Here is a 16,800-nt window from a genome sequence, read left to right on the forward strand (position 1 = left end):
ACGCACGCACACACACACACACACACACACGCACGCACGCACGCACATGCAAAATCACTTCATGCTGGATTGAAAGGGGCCCAGGAGTAGAGGCAGGAAGATCAGACAGGCATGAAGAGTCTGGAGGGCCAGAAGGAAGCCAAATGTAGCAGGGTAGGGAAGACTGGCGGGGATACATATGAGGTATAGCAAAAGGAAGCAGACTGCCTTGCAACCAGTAAACAACACATCCACCCTCCTGAAGCTCCAGATTCAGAAACCTTACAAAACAATAGTTCAGCCAGGCATAGAGGTGCAAAGATCAGACAGGCATGAAGAGTCTGGAGGGCCAGAAGGAAGCCAAATGTAGCAGGGTAGGGAAGACTGGCGGGGATACATATGAGGTATAGCAAAAGGAAGCAGACTGCCTTGCAACCAGTAAACAACACATCCACCCTCCTGAAGCTCCAGATTCAGAAACCTTACAAAACAATAGTTCAGCCAGGCATAGAGGTGCATACCTGTAATCCTAGCACTCAGGAGGCCGAGGCAAACGGATAAGTTTAAAGCCAGCCTGCGGCTATATACATAGCAAGTTCAAGGCCAACCTGGACTAAAGGTGATCCTGTCTCAAAACAACAGGGAAAAAATAAATAAAATAAAATAAAATAGGATCGTATATAAGCCTGTTCAAGGGCCAAAACCCAGAGAAGGGTCATCGTTCAATTCTGTGGCACTGCAGGCTTTAAATTGGCCTTTGAGGCCGGGTGTGGTGTCTCACGCCTTTAATCCCAGCACTTGGGAGGCAGAGACAAGTGGAGCTCTGTGAGATTGAGGTCAGCCTGGTCTACATAGCGAGTTTCAGGCCAGCTGAGGCCTTTGAATGACAGATGACCTGGCAGGGCTGTCCACTGACTATTTACTATCCTTCTGCTGGTTCTCCCTGTGATTCACATTCTAAGCAGTTTTATGTAGTCCTATCTTTGTAATATGACTCTTACACAGAACCTTGAACAGAAACCTCCATCAAGAAAAGCTGTAATCTCTTCTTGCATGCATCTTGCTCACCAGCATCTCCTGGCAGGGGCAAGCTTACGTGGGAGAAAAAATAAATAAATAAAAACAGTAATAATAAGGCATTGCCAGGGTAGCAAACCGATCCAGTCAGAGGATTAGAAGTGACACCTGTTTTCTAACACAGCAGTTGTTAAGGCAGAAGAGGCACCCTGGTAACAAGAATAGTCTTCCCCTAAAGACCCAATAGTGGTAGAAACTGGCACAGACCCACTTTTAGCTCTGTCACCCGAATGTGAGCAGAGGTTCAAATAGGATCAGACACATAATGGGAACCCTGCTTTGCTGAACTTGTGAATTCAAAGTCTTGTTTGCTGATGGAGAGGCAATTTGCCTGTTATCTGAGTATTCTAAGGCAGGCATGAATCTTTAAAGCGGCTATTACATACAAGGGTGTTATAAAACATACCGAAGCTTTTCAAAGTTGAGTTGATTCATACCCTGTAGCTGACCAAACACCTGTTCATTTAAGCCAGCTTCTTAAAAGCAAGACAAAATTAAAACACTGTCCAGTTTAGAACACACACACTCACATAGCAACAAATAAATAACATTTTAAAATTGTCTTCTCAGGCTGTTCAATGGTGAACACACACACACACACACACACACACACACACACACACACACACACACACACCAATCTACCAACATACAAACACCACAGGCAAACTATCTCATAGCAATATGTATACATTACCTTTTCAGACTACACCAGTGAGATGCTCTTAGAAACAGCTTGTTAACAGCCCCTCAGCTTGCTGTTTAACAATCCGTTTATAGCCCATCACAAAGCCAGCCCTCCAAGGAGATATATTTTACATCTATACGTAAGGTTTCTTTGCCACAAGGATGGGTTTTGTGCAATCTTTTCCTCTGCTAGAAAGCAGACTATACTGTAATTTCTATAACTTATGACTTTACCAGCATGCACTACATGTACCTACAAGCAAACCAAGTCACAAGAATAGACCCTTGAAAAAAAATGATCCTCAAGAAATCACGAGCCGTACCATATAGTCCTGATTAAAGTTAAAAGCAGCGCACAAAGACATTCTGTTGGCTACCCTCCCACCGTTCTCCCTACAACATGTTAATTCTAACATCTAGTGTTGGTTCCTCAGAGTGAACCTTCAGTGACCTCACCTGGGAACCTTTGCCTGACCCAGAGAAGCCGCTTTATAAATGTGGGAGTGTGGAGAAATCTTTCTGCGCTTTTTATGAGGCCACCAAGAGCTTACACTACTGCAGACAAGGAAAGAGCCTGAAATTGCACATTTCCCCCCCAAAGTCTAATATTTGTGTGCCAGGGACACTAGGACCAGCAGCTGAGAGATGGCCCTTGGGGCAAGTGGTAGCAGAAAAGCCCCTAAAACGTCAGACATGGGTGACAGTCCTAGATGCTGCCAGGCAGGCAGCCAGAACTTTCCCAAAGAAACATCATCTTGTCAACACAAACCCCACCTGACATCCCAAAAAGATTAAAGGGGGAAACTCTAATAATATGAATCTGCAGGATGAGTCACAGACATCCCTTTGGGGACAGGAGCTCTGGAATTAATTCTTTCTCTGTTTGACGCTGTGCCTGGCAATCCACATGTGTGTGCATCAAGACAGGGTTTTTAATTCTTTCTCTGTTTGACGCTGTGCCTGGCAATCCACATGTGTGTGCATCAAGACAGGGTTTGCCCAAATGAGGCTCTGCAGATCATCCTAAAATGCACCCAAATAAGAAATATTGTGGGGTTAGTAAGATGGCTCAGAGGGAAAGGTGCCTGCTGTCAAGCCTAACATTCTGAGATTGATCCCCAGGACCCACATGACAGGAGAGCACGAACTCCTGAAAGTTGTGTTCTGACCTGCACATGCATGCCACAGAGCATGAACACACATACACACACAGTAAATAAATAAAATGTAATAAAAGTATTTTTGAAAAAGAAGCAAGCTGTGTATGAACTCACATTCACCTATAACCTAGATCTGAGCTAAGGAGAAAAGAACTGTGTTCTCTTCCACCCACACCTCCTCCATGGTAAACATTTCAAGACCACAGCTGACACAAAAATGCACATAGACCATCTTTCCCTTAAATCAGACTGCTTAACACACTGCCTAACCACAAAAGTGCACACAGGCATTCCCCTTAGACAAGCTCTGCCTGGCCATTTTATCAAGTTTCTCAAGACAGACAAAGTCTCAGAAAAAGGGATTGACACTGCTGGGCTCACTTCTTCCAGCCCTGCTGGTGGCCCTTCACTTGACTGCCTGGCTCTCTACCTTGCTTCCCTGTATTTTTAAGTCGCTTTCTCCCCATCCTTTACCTCATCTATCTCCCAACAGAACACTGTCTTGCACCTAAAAGATGATATTAGCACCTAAAAGGTGCTAATGGATCTTTCCTCATTGTCTAAGGGTAGATTATTGTGATGTCTCATCTTCATTCACTTGACTGGATTTAGAATCACCTAGGAGACACATCTCTGGGAGTGCACCTGTGAGGGCATGTCCAGAGAAGTTTAACTGAAGATGGAAGACCAGCTCCGGTGTGGGTAGCACCATCCCAAAGACTGCTGTGCCAAAAGGAGAAAATAGAAACAGAGAGTTAAGCACCAGCATCCACAGCTTTCTTACTTCCTTACTGACAGTACAATGAAACCAGCTGCCTCGTACTCCTGACACCATGCCTTCCCCGCCATGATGGACTGGACCCCCACAGGTGAGCCAGAATAAACTCTCCCTCCCTCAAATTGTTTCTTGTCAGGTAGCTGTCACAGCAATGAGAAAAGTAACCGATACTGTAGCTTAGGAAATCAATGTTCACCAGGCAGCATGAAAAATCCATAGCTAGGATATATTAACAGGTGCCCTACTTGAGACATAAGTTAACACCTTTGCCCTTCTCTCTGCCCATCTGGATGAAAGTTAAAGACACCCTCAGAGTATGCTGAAAAAAAAAACGAATCACGAGGCTGGACTTCCTGAGCTTGCAAAGAGTCCCCCTGAAGCCAACGATATTCTAGAACTGTGTCTAACCTACAGCCAACTTCTGCCTATAGAGAGGTGCACTCTTGGCTCCTAACTCAAGACACTGCCAAAAGCACAGAGTGCCAGGGTCATGAGAAAGCAAGATGCCATGTTCAGAAAGGAAACTTCTGCTTCTCCGTTCTCAGAGGGCACACGGGCTTACCTTTCACCTGTTCCGTTCTCTTTCCACCTGGCCCTGGAGCATGAGAGTCAGCAGACTCAGGGAAGGACTAAATGGCACAAAGTCAAATAAGAAGCTGGCAGTTCTCCAGGGGATTTGAGGTGTACTCAGCTAAAACAGGTCAGTCAGGTCTTAAAGTTGGAGAGAAGGGGGGACCTATCCAGACTGGTGAATCTGCCCAAGTCACTCAGATTTTATCCCCCCAAAATGACAGCTCTCCCACTTTGAATGGAGACATCAAATGTGTCATGCGACTCCTGACCTAGTGTCCCCTCATCACTGGCCATTACATCAATGGGTCGCTAAGACCCATTAAATCACAAGCGCCTGGACCTCAGTAGCTTGTCAAAGCACTGATCGAGCAACTCATGATACTGACTTTCTCCCAAACCTCAAGTCAAAACGAGGGGACAGCAGCTAGAGAATGCACCAGAAGTCCATTCCTTCAGATTTTCCATTTCCAGAGCCAGTCACGACGACCCTGAGGCAGGAATTTAGCCATGAATACCTGATGAGGCCCAAAGAAAAGAGAACTCACTTCTGTCCTTTAGGATGCCCGGGTCTGTGACCACAAGTCAGTGCAAGAAAATCACCAGTTGAAGACACTCCAGTGCTCTGATTTGATGGTCTGGGAAAGACAAGTAGTCTAGAAATAACAACAAACGATGAAGCAACCAGTGTGTTTAAGGACGTTGCTTTCCTTAGTCTGAGCACCTCAGCATAGGAAACAGAAGGCTTACCAAACTCTAGCCTGTCTTTTTACGAAGCCTCCACCCTATTCCACGTTATTTACCCTGCTATACATCTATATGTCCACTGTATTAATCATCAGGCTTGAACAATGACGATAATAAAGCTGTTTCTTTTTCTCATTTATTTGGTTATTTAGTGCTGGGGATTGAATTCAGGGCCTCACACATACTAGGCAAGCATTCTTGACCTTGATTTGTTACTAGGGTCCCAGGTCACCTACAGTGAGGGGGCAGCCCTGGGCCACCCTCTTTCCTGGTTCACAGAGCTAGCCCCTCAGTGGCCGTATCTAGACTTATATTTTCACTAGGGAGCAGGGTGGAGTCTTTAGAGAACTGGTAACTTCAGAGACAAACAGGCTGTTCTCTGGGGTTTGGGGGTTTTTTTTGTTTTTTTTTTTCAATTGCAACACTGATTTTTATCTGCAGCTCATCCTTTCCAGGAAATACTCAGAGTCAGTTTCCTCACATGTAGGAGACGTGAGTAAAGAAAGGATCACTGACCTTATTATACAGATCATTCTTACAAAAGATCATTGCACAGTCTGCTATCACCTACCACAGAGGGTACTAGGGAGCTGACAAGAAAAATCACCAACTTCCACTGGTAGTTCCTGGGAAGTGGAGGGGAACAGGTTCCTTGAAAACCTCTTTTTTAAAGCCTGACAGTGCACTGTTCCATGGGGTAGGAAATGAACTTTGTCTCCACTATTCTTCAGAAAGGGCACTTTCCATTTTCTTCAGTGGTACTGCCACTGGTAAGGCACCCGTGCTCCTGTAAGCAAGCATAATGAAACTCACAGAGTCATTAGTAAGATTTTTTTTTTTAAGATATGAAAGGGGGGCTAGTTGGGAATAAAGCCTGACAGTGCACTGTTCCATGGGGTAGGAAATGAACTTTGTCTCCACTATTCTTCAGAAAGGGCACTTTCCATTTTCTTCAGTGGTACTGCCACTGGTAAGGCACCCGTGCTCCTGTAAGCAAGCATAATGAAACTCACAGAGTCATTAGTAAGATTTTTTTTTTTAAGATATGAAAGGGGGGCTAGTTGGGATGAGGAAGATAACCAGCTGGAGTGAGGAGACAGTAACAAGAATGAATATGTTCAAAATACATAACATGGACGAAATGTCACAATGAAACCCAAATATATAATTGATGTATGCAAATAAAAAACATCTATACGTGTGTGTATGTGTGTGTGTGTGTATAGATAGATGATAGATAGATAGATAAATTGATGAATGATAGATTGGTAGATAGATAGATGATAGATGATTGATAGTAGATAGATGATACTTTTTTTTTTCTTTTTGGGTCTTTCTGTGACAGGGTCTCCCTCTAGCACCAGCTGGCCTGAACTTGCTGTGTAGACAATGTCTAGGCTGACCTTGATCGCACAGAGATCTGCCTGCCTCTGCCTCTGGCTGGCTGTGGTGGCACATGCCTTAGTCCCAGCACTCGGGAGGCAGAGGCAAGCGGATCTCTTGAGAGTTCAAGGTCAGCCTGGTCTACATAGTGAGCTCCAGGCCAGCTGGAGCTACAGGGAGACCCTGTGTCAAAAAGACCAGAAAAAAAAAAAAAAAAATTGTTTTTGCCTGGGGAATGCAGCTCAGTGGTAGAAAAAGCACAAGGCCCTGGGTTCCATTTCTACCAGTGTGAAAAACGGGGTATTTTCCAGGCTATATTTCCTCTTCCCATGTAACATGTATATGACAACAAAGACACAGGATGGCATTTCAAGTCCACAGCAAGAATACTGCTGCTTTGAAGAGCTACTTCACTCTCTTAAAATCTACAAAAAAAAAAAAACACAAAAATTCCCTCATGCCCCAAGGTAATAAATGTGGCTTTTTCAAACTCTTCCGTAAAATTAAACTTCCACTAAGGGCCATCTACTCCCAGTTCATGAAGCTGGAAATTCACCACCCCACAACACACAGTGTCTGTTCTGTGGTCAAACAGGCATGGAATTGCCTGGGAAACAAAAGTGACCAAAGAATTGATGGTGTCTTTCAAATCCCACCCGAGTCACAGATAATAACCAACTGTATGAACAAACAGATCTCTGAATACACTCCAATACTTGGATGCTGAGTAATAATGCTGTACAGGACTTCCAGAGGTTTTATTTTTCCTTTTCTTTGATCTCTGGAAACTTATTCAGAACCACACCAGCTACTTCCCTCAAACTTTGCTGTTAAGATACAAAAGGCATTTGCTATTATCACATAATTGCAGTCGGTTCAACTCTTCTGTTGCCAAGGCTTGTGTTCAATTAAAGTCAAAATAAGGGCTTTCCTGAGCACTGACTTAAGTGACCCCAGCCCTGGGTGAAATTCAGTGGGACTGTGACAAGAGCACTGGGCTAGGAGTTAGCCAATTTGGGAGGCTTGGATTTTAGCTCAGGAGGGACCACCAAACTCGAAGCACCAAGAACATCTCTGATGCCTGTATTCTCAACGGTCAAAATGTTGGTATGAGGTTAGGAACCCTGAGCCCTTTCTAGATTCACATCCATGAGGTGAAGAACTCACTGTTTTAAGAGCATAAGGCATTGTATGAAGCAATTTACATCAGCCAACAACTCTTAAGAGACATTCATTTTTATTACCACTTCAGATGAGTTAATAGGTTCAGGATTAAGTAACATGAACCAGTTCAAGTTCAAGGACCAGGTTTCACAGGTCTGTGGGCTGCAGTGTCTGTTGTTCCTCTCTTGGGAGCACGCCACAGTAAACTGACCCCTTTTTCCAGCAACTTGCTATGTCCTGAAGGGAAGACAGCTTCACAGGGAAGAACCAAAAAATCTAAAGCCGGTAGAAAATGGATGGAAGACACAGTGACAGCACATCCCCTGTGCACAGTAGCCAACAGCATGCACACCAGCAGGGCAACGTGTCCTTTTTGGGTCATTCAGGAAATGAGGTCGTTTCTCTATGTCTGACTCCCACATACAGAGTAAATACCCCCACCACACCCCCACCCCCAATACTAAAGCCTCAGGAGTTCTTTCACATCTTCCTTTGGGAGTATTTTCATAAATCATTCGTCTAGAGGCAGGAAGCTTAGCCTTTTAAAAATCAACATTATTTTTATGCCAACCTTTTTTCTTGGATATCTTTCCAAAATATATTTCATTCTCTCTTCACTTCTTAAATCAAGTAATTTTCACTTGGAAGTCATAAATACTAGTATCATCTGTTAGTGCCACAAAGGGGTTTAACCCTATATATGAGCCATAACAGAGATGCTATGCTGTCTAAATTCTTGTCTACTTTTTATGGCTTAAAAAAATTTTTTTTCATTTATTTTTATTTTTGTTTTATGTGTATGAGTGTTTTGCCTGCATGTGTGCCAGTGCACCCGTGTTGCGCAAAGCCCACAGAGGCCAGAAGAGGGCGTCAGATCCCCTGGAACTGGATTTATGGATGGTTGTTAGCAACCATGTGGGTGCTGGGACTCAAACCCAGGTCCTCTGGAAGAACAGCCAGTGCTCGTAACTGCTGAGCCATTTCTCCAGCCCCTTTTTATAGCTTTTATTCCACAATGGAGTTGGAAGGACAAGGATCTGGAACAGCCAATTCATTTTTTTTAATTAATATTTTTATTGTATGTATATGAGTGTTTGGCCTGTATGTATGAATGTGTACTTGTGTTGTACAATGCCCACAGAGGCCAGAAGAGTGTGTTGGATCCTCTGGAACTGGTATATGATCATGTGGGTGCTGGGAACCAAACCCAGGTCCTCTGCAAGAGCAACCAATGCTCTTAGCCACCTAGCCATCTCTCCAACCCCCAGAACACCCAAGTCTATGGATTAGCTACAGTTAGCAATGTGATTTTGGGTAAGCTATGGGACTCTGCTTCCTTATCTGTCTCATGAGAAGTTTGGATTGTGCCTCCTTAATGTCCTCGCATCTATGCCTCAATGCATCTCACACCATCTCTGCATCCATTCCTGATGCTCCTGGAAGACTCTGGCTCTGCTAAGTGTCAGCGGATGGACCTATGGATCTTCGTCTTCTCTTTAGGAAAGCTGTTTAAATACAGAAATTTAAATATGGAAATAGCTCAGTGTAGCGTTCGCCTAATACACATGAGACCCTGGATTTAATCCCCAGTACAGGATTGGGGAGAGGGGGGTAAAACAAATACAAATTTGGCTGGGCATAGTGGCACCTTTAATCCCAACACTCAGGAGGCAGAGGCAGGCAGATGTCTCTGAGTTCAAGGCCAGCCTGGTCTAGGTAGTCAATTCCAGGCCAGCTACAGGGAGATCCTGTCTCAAAAAAGACCAAAAAACCAAAAATAACAACAAATGAAGTCAGATGGTCAAAATTCTCTCCTCACTCAAATAAATTAGAACAAGGCCAGGATGGGCAGACCTAAACAAGGGAAAAGAAGAGGAAAAAAAAAAAAAAAGTCCTTGGGTAGTCTGGGTGTGGGGAGATAATCGGGAATATCTGCACAGGCTTCAGATAGATTCCCAGAATCATACAGTATTAAAGATTTACACAAGGGGCACTTTATAGAAAAAAACAAAAAATACCAGACATTCATGGATTGGGCAAAAAGCTTTAAAAGACAAAGTTATACGAGGAGAAAGGAGAAAGGATGGAGAAATGCCAACAGAGAGGACGTCTGGTCCTGAGCTGGACAGATGAGGACACAACGTCATAAACATCCAACCACTTAATGAAGAAATTATTAGGCAGTAAGAGAAAGAAGAAAAAGCAGAGAAAGTCCTCTAAGCAAAGCATGAGGGCAAAACTGAAGCCACTGAAAGGTAAGACATCATTAGAGAGAGGATCACATGGTGTAAAAAAATAGATTCGCACCTTCATTCCAAGGTGGCTACCTAGGTGTGGCCATTTGGCTATGTCACCAATGCACAGTGGTGAGGAACAACCCACCTTCAGATAAGGCCAGAAAGCCAAGGGAATGCAAGACCCTGCAAAGACCTCTGCTGAATCCACTCCTGCCTCTCAACTCTGGTGCTGACCCACCAGCCCCCATGGAGACTCACTCTGAGTCTCCTGTCCTTCACGAAGACGTGTGTGGTTCTCAACAGTCACGGCAAACACTTGGGAATTAGTGTCTTGATCTAGTCTCTTGCCTTGTATGGAAGCCTAGAAAACGTGAGGCTAACCCTCTCTGGCTTTAGTGCCCTCATTTGTAAAATGGGGAAGAAAAAGTACCTCTGGAAGACACTGTAAGAGGGAATGAGGTTATTCAGTTAAACATTAAGCACCAAGACAACGGGCAATCGTGTGCAACAAATGGTGGTGGTGATGATAAAGGGGAGGTGGATGGGAAGGCCTCAAAGCAGAAGAGGAAGAAGAGGAAGAGGAAGAAGGAGGAGAAGGAAATCATTATATGGTTGTAAACTAAGATTTGTTTGGAAGGAGAATTGACCATGGAACAGCAAACACACCTAATAACACAGAATTTATCAAGTTCCCCAAATGCAAGGGGTCTCCAGTTTCCATAAGTGCAGGCCCCAGTACTGCACGCACATTTAGCTCAATGCGGGAGTCCACACTTGACACAATAAGGCCTTCATCCTAATCAGGCATTTTGCCTATGCCCAGAATATGACAGCTCCCTGGAACCAGACCTGGCTGCACTGTATATTTTCACTATCTAAGATGAAAGGGTTACCAAGCAAATCAGAGAGCAAATGATAGATTTGTGGTAATATTTCAACACCAAAGGACCAGTTTCAAGCATCTGGTCAGGCTCATTTCTACCCAGTGGATGGGACGGAATGCCAATCACCTCTGCCTATTGGTGGAGGCTCATTCTGAGATGTCCCAGTAAATGCTACTTTATTAGTCTGGCTCCTGTATGTTCAGAAAAATCAATAAAAATGTGTTTGCTTTTTAATAGGCTATAATTCTAACTCCTCACTAATTTAGTCTAGTCTTTCCTCAAATACTAGGTTTGGCAATGAATGGTCTTCAAATTGGACTCCCGTTGGCGTGGGAACCCAGAAAGAAAGTCACACTTACTCTGTTCAATAAATACACAGATATCAGTTCCTCACACCTCACAACAAGTACAGTGGTGACTCTGCCCGAAACCAAGTCATGGTACTGTTTCTAAAGCGATTTTACAGAGAAAAATATGTCCCTCATATATGCCACACTCTAGGGGGCTTCATGAGGCACTGACCCCAACCCCGACCCCAGCTGGGAGAACCCTACCAAAGGTCAACTTTAAAAAATCAATAATAAGGGGCTGGAGAGATGACTCAGCAGTTAAAAACATTTGCTGTCCTTCCAGAGGGCCTAGGTTCAATTCCCAGCATCCACATAGCAGCAAACAACTATCTGTAACTCCTGTTCTGGGGGATCTGATGCCCTCTTCTGCCTTCTACAGGCATTGCACAAATATGATGCACTTACATACATGCAAAGCACTCATATTCATAAAATAAATAAATAAATAAAAAAAATTTAAATCCGTAATAAAATGAAAATTCTTCAAGGAACTCCCAGCCACCCCCTACCCTTGCCTGTCCTTTCTTATTGGGATGAAATGCGTGCCTATGACAGCTGAAGAATTTCTCTTAGTGCCTTGCTTTACCTATCCTAAGGATACTTTCCACAGCAACTTCTGTAGACCCAGCTGCCAGGTCTGTTACCTTCAGTATTTTGAACAGAGAACTTCCTACATACAAGTGAAGGCATAAATAGGTCTGGGTGACACTGGGTAAAGGAGCCTGTGGCCCACCCATGGATTCATCAAGAGGGGACGTAACACAGGTACCAGGGCCTTCAGCCAAAGGCAGAACTGAAGGCTCTTACATATCATATATGTATCTCTGCAAGTTGTGGTATAAATACAAGTCCAGCAGGTCTTTTTTCCCTCATCCCTACCTCCTACCACTTCCTCCTCTCACACCTGACTAGACCCTAGTGATCCACAGCTCCCACACACATCAGCTTCGAAGGCACATAGCTCCGTGCCCTCAGACCAGCTGGCTCCTGATTAAAATGGACCACGCTAGGAAGTGCCGAAGAGCAAAGCCTATTTGTATCGAATTTCCTTGGCCTTTTATAGATGCACCATGAACCTTGAGAATGTGATGTGGTGGCCTGAGACCCTGGACGGCTGTGTTCTAACCTGGTTCAGTTACTCGTGGGATAAAGCAACCACTTAACTCTCAGAACCCCAACTATGAAAACAGAAGTATGGCCCAGGGTCTGGCTAAGATCTCTCAATTCTGTCTTAACTCTAAATGTCTGAAAGTTTCCTGATGCTGCCTCAGGAAACCTCCAAACCTGCCAGTCCATATAAGCCTTTGCAGGAATTCTTCAAGTCCTTTTGTTCTATCTCTTACCCAATTCCTCCTTTTTTATTTTTTGTTTTTGAGACAGGGTCTCATGTAGTCCAGGCTGGCCTCTAGTCTGCTGTATAGCTGAAGATGACCCTGAACTCCTGATCCTCCTGCCTCTATCTCCCAAATGCTGGGATTTCAGAGGTAAACCACCACACCTAGTTCAATTCCTTTGATTGCTTATTTAGACACAAAGCAGTTTCTGACAATATTACTAAAATAATCAAACATTATAAGCCTATCAAAATCTTACTAATTTTTGCCAGACATCTGGCAGAGCTCTATCTAGCCCTGTCTGAGGCAGCAAGGTAACCTTATTAAATGCTACACCCAAGTCAGTGAACAAAGGCCTTAAGTCACCCTGAGGTGATGTGTGGACAGAGATGAAAGGGCACTCACCTCCTTCACACCTCACTTGGGGACAGCAAACATGACAGAAACGTTTCTGTACCAGTTGAAGGGCTAGACCCAAAGATAACCATCACTAACCCCAAGGAGCAGAAGAGATCAAGACAGTCTCTCTATAACAATTCTTTTTTAAAGATTTCATGCCACTATGAACGCAGACTGATAAGAAGGGGCCAGGGGCATTGTGCCACTCATTTCTGTGTCCTGGATCACCTCAGCCAACACAAGCTCTGTGCCAAGCCAAGCCTTACAAAAGGCCTGTGTTGGCTGGGCCACAACCACTTTCTGCTGCACCTTGGCTGAACTGAAAACTGAACAGGTGGCCTAAAGGTGAAGGCTGATGGGGAAAAGCCAGCTTGCTTCCCTCTTCCTATGACTAGCCCAATGTTCTGGGGAAAAAAATTTGACTTCTTATAGTGAGGTGATCCTATCCTTACAGCCAACCAACCAATCCCTAAATGGACAAAGAACTGAATTTTTTATAAACTCTCAAGACAAATGCCAACACACACACACACACACACACACACACACACACACACACACACGAGAGAGAGAGAGAGAGAGAGAGAGAGAGAGATCCATACAAAGAATTAACAAGGCTCAGAGTTCCTCTGGGTGACCTTGGGCCTGGCAGGGGCAGCCTCCTTTCCATTGTAAAAGAGTGTCTGATGTGAACTCCCCTAGGAAAAAGGAAGACAGATATAAAAGGGGAAAGACACACCAAAGCCCTAACTGACAGGCACAGGGCACTAAAGGGATCTTTACAAAGGTGTCACTGATTGACCAATTCAGAAACTTTCACCTTGGAAACTCCACCCATTTCTGACTAGTCTTCTCTAGCCGAACAGACAGCAGTGCTCAGAAGTAAACAGAGTACTTCCCCCCTGTGGCTGCCTCTGGCCAGGCTCCGGTGGCCTCCATCTCACCAGTTGCTGAGGAATTTATTGCCCGCTGACCAGCTGCTTGTGCGGCAGGAGACAGAATGGGGAAGGTTTCCGGAGCAGAATGAGAGATCTCTCCACTAGACAGGATTTCTGTCACAGGCCTTTAGCACAGCAGATTCATCAGCTCATCCTTCAAAGACTCACAGGCATTCTCCACCTCAAGGAAAAGTTTATTGTTTACTGGGCGCCAGAAGCCAACAACTTCTTATGGCTCACCAGCAAACACTTTTTCTCATGCTCTCCCTATATGACATCCCAAGGACTAAATAAAATGCCACATGCATCACCACATTTTCACATGACCTGAACCAGACCTCCTCAGTTCATTGTAGAACACGATAAGCAACTCCATGGAGAGATACGCTTCATACGTGTGCACCTAAAAAACACAGTCTAGGCAAACAATCACAGATTGGCTCCGTAAAGAGCAACCCAGAGGAAAAGTGGAAGTGGTAAAGGATAAATTTTTAATAATATCGTACACAGTAATAAAAAGAACACATCCAAAAAGAACTGAAAGGCTGGAGTTACAGTTCAATAGTAGAGCCCAGCTGGTATGTAAAATACAAGGTTCTGGGCTCTGTCCCCAGGACCAAAGTGGGGGGAAAAAAAAAGAACTAAAAGACAATAAGAAAAAAAAATGATAATGCAAATTACAGATACTTTTGTATCACATTTAAGAAAGTGTTTTATTGGAGCTTGGTTCTGTATGTGTATATAAGAAAAGTAACTTCCAAGTTTTTCCACTGAACCAACAGACAAGCGGTTCACTAGAAGCCCTTCTGCTTCAGGACACAACCATAAGCCCATCAGTAGAGGAGGAACACAGTCACTTTAGAAGAGGCAGAAACACAAGAATGGATTGCATTTTGTTGTTTTTGACTCTGAAGTTATTGTGCTATAGTTGGTGGCGATTTTTCGAATGTCAGGTTTATTACCATCGAGTCAAATACAATTTACTGATCTAATACCCTATTATTTAGTTACCTCTGCTTTTGTTATTAAGTGTCAAATAAATTAGATTATCTATACGGCAAGATTTTCCTGAGCTCAATGCAGAATCTAATTCATATTGCAAAAGAAATTGGTTTTGAAGTATCACAGTATCCTAAGCTCTTTAGTAAAGCACCACTCCAAAGCCTACCCCCCCAGACATACACAAACAGAGAAGCCCCAAAATTCCACTGGGCTTTCCTGTGAGGCAAAAACAAAGATAATTCAACACACCTTTTGAGTTCACACTGGCCTTAATTCAAACCCATGACTGTCTTTCCTGATAACACCGTCTGATTCTAATTATGAAAACTTAGCAAACCAGCATGACAAAATACCTTTCCCTTACATAGATCCTAAATGAAAAGCTGTTAAAACAGAAAACATTTTTCCTAACTCCCCACAGATGAAAAAAACAGGCTAATATGTCCATTAATCCAGCAGTGTCGATTCAAGGAACAGATTAAAAAGGCCAAGCCCAAAACAAACTTGAGCAACTTCGGCCTTGCATCAGGAGTGTAAAGCTTGCCTCCTAGGGACTGACAGAACCCTGAAATAAAGTGCTCAGTAAATGTGGACATGGGAAAAAATAACTGGGGGAGATGGACAAATCATCCTGCCTCCCAACAACGGTGGCAAACTTCACAGCAACTTTTTAGAAGCTGCAAACGGTGCACCACAGCCTTTATAGACAGATTATATAGACGTGAATACACACAGCTACTTGGACGCCAAGTGCTGGTTGCAAATACACATCCTGCACTTAAGACTGCTACAGAACAGGGTCAGAGATCTGGGGGATTGCTGCTTTTAGACACCCTCTCTGCACTGTCAAACACAGAAGGTCATTTTACCTGGTCACTTCTTTTCTGCCCTGCATTACAGGAGTTTTCTACTTTGGGATTGCTCAACTTTCAAAAGCATTGGAGTAAAATTAACTATTCAGCAACTTTATTCACCTTGGTTTAAAAAAAAAAAATTCATTGTGCAATGCCCAGGAAAAACTGACACTCAGACAGTCTTAGGGCTTGCGATTACAATCAGGAGAGGAGGGGAAAAAACAAAAATCTAGTGTGATCCAACCTATAGAGTCCTTTAAAAAGAAAGAGTCCATCCTATTGAGGGCCGGAGAACTTTTTCCCTTGAGAGACCATTCCTTGGGAACAAAAGTTACATTTCAGTCACATGGGTGTAGGAATAAGAAACAGGGCTGATGGTTTGGGTTTTTTTGTTTTGTTTTTTTCTTTTCTTTTTTTAAGCGCACTAATTACGGAGGTGTTCTACAGAACTGACGATAACACGGGTTCCTCCTAACCAACTGCAACCGGCATTTCATTGTCAAAAAGAAAAGGGGGTGGGGTGGGGGCCCAGGAGCCCGCAAGGGGCTCAGCAAGGTTACGCCGAAGGGTACAGCCGCGGCCGCCAGCTGCATCTCCTTCCCTCGCGCCCCAAATAATTTACTGCGAGCCGAGCAACTGCAGCAGCACCCCACTCGGAAGAGCCCAGCTCGGTTGCCCTGGGCCGGTGCAGCACCAGGGCAAGGGAGGTGAGGGGGGGTGAGGGGGAGGATGGGGGGATTCGGACCACCGAGAGGGAAGGAGGGGGGAACAGAGCTTTACCTTAATGCTACACTGAGCAGGAGTCTCAGACATGTCTCCCAGCGAGAGGGATCAGGAAGTTCTCAGTTTTTTTCCACTTTCCTTTCCTCTCCCCAACCCAGAAACGCTCGGCGGGGCAGCGGGACGCGGTCATTTAAGAAGTTTCTTGCAGCATCGCCAGCGGCGACCGCCCCGGGGGGGTGCGGGGGGGGGTTTCTGAGTGCCCGGCGTTGGGCGGGCAGGCAAGCGGGCTTGATGGAGCAAGGCACCTGGGCATGGGAGCCTGCGAGCACCGCATGGGGTGTGTGGGTCGCCGCTTGGTGAAAGAGGCTTAGGCGGTGGTCTCCTCTCTTGAATGTTTTCCTTCCTGGAAGAGAGAAACTGAAAGGCCTAGGGATGATTTTTTGACTAGATGGCTGGAAAATAATAAATCAGAGATTTGTCTTTTCAAATGAAATGTTAATAGGATTTTTTTTTTTCTTTTTTCTTTTGTTTTTT

At 44.4% G+C, this 16,800-nt stretch overlaps 1 protein-coding gene across 2 annotated transcripts in view; it reads right to left on the reverse strand.

Annotated features, from left to right (window-relative positions):
- Etv6 (ETS variant 6) overlaps positions 1-16,497 on the reverse strand; it is a 258,623-nt gene extending 242,126 nt beyond the window's left edge. For both annotated transcript variants that reach the window (XM_029565778.1, XM_008837629.3), the window contains exon 1: positions 16,324-16,497. In XM_029565778.1, coding sequence (XP_029421638.1) covers positions 16,324-16,356 — 33 coding nt within the window. In that variant the 5' untranslated portion in view covers positions 16,357-16,497. The remainder of the gene's footprint in view (positions 1-16,323) is intronic.
- Between the last annotated feature and the right edge of the window lie 303 nt (positions 16,498-16,800).

The sequence above is a fragment of the Nannospalax galili genome, unplaced genomic scaffold (assembly GCF_000622305.1).
Source record: "Nannospalax galili isolate Female #2095 unplaced genomic scaffold, S.galili_v1.0 scaffold210, whole genome shotgun sequence".
NCBI lineage: Eukaryota > Metazoa > Chordata > Mammalia > Rodentia > Spalacidae > Nannospalax > Nannospalax galili.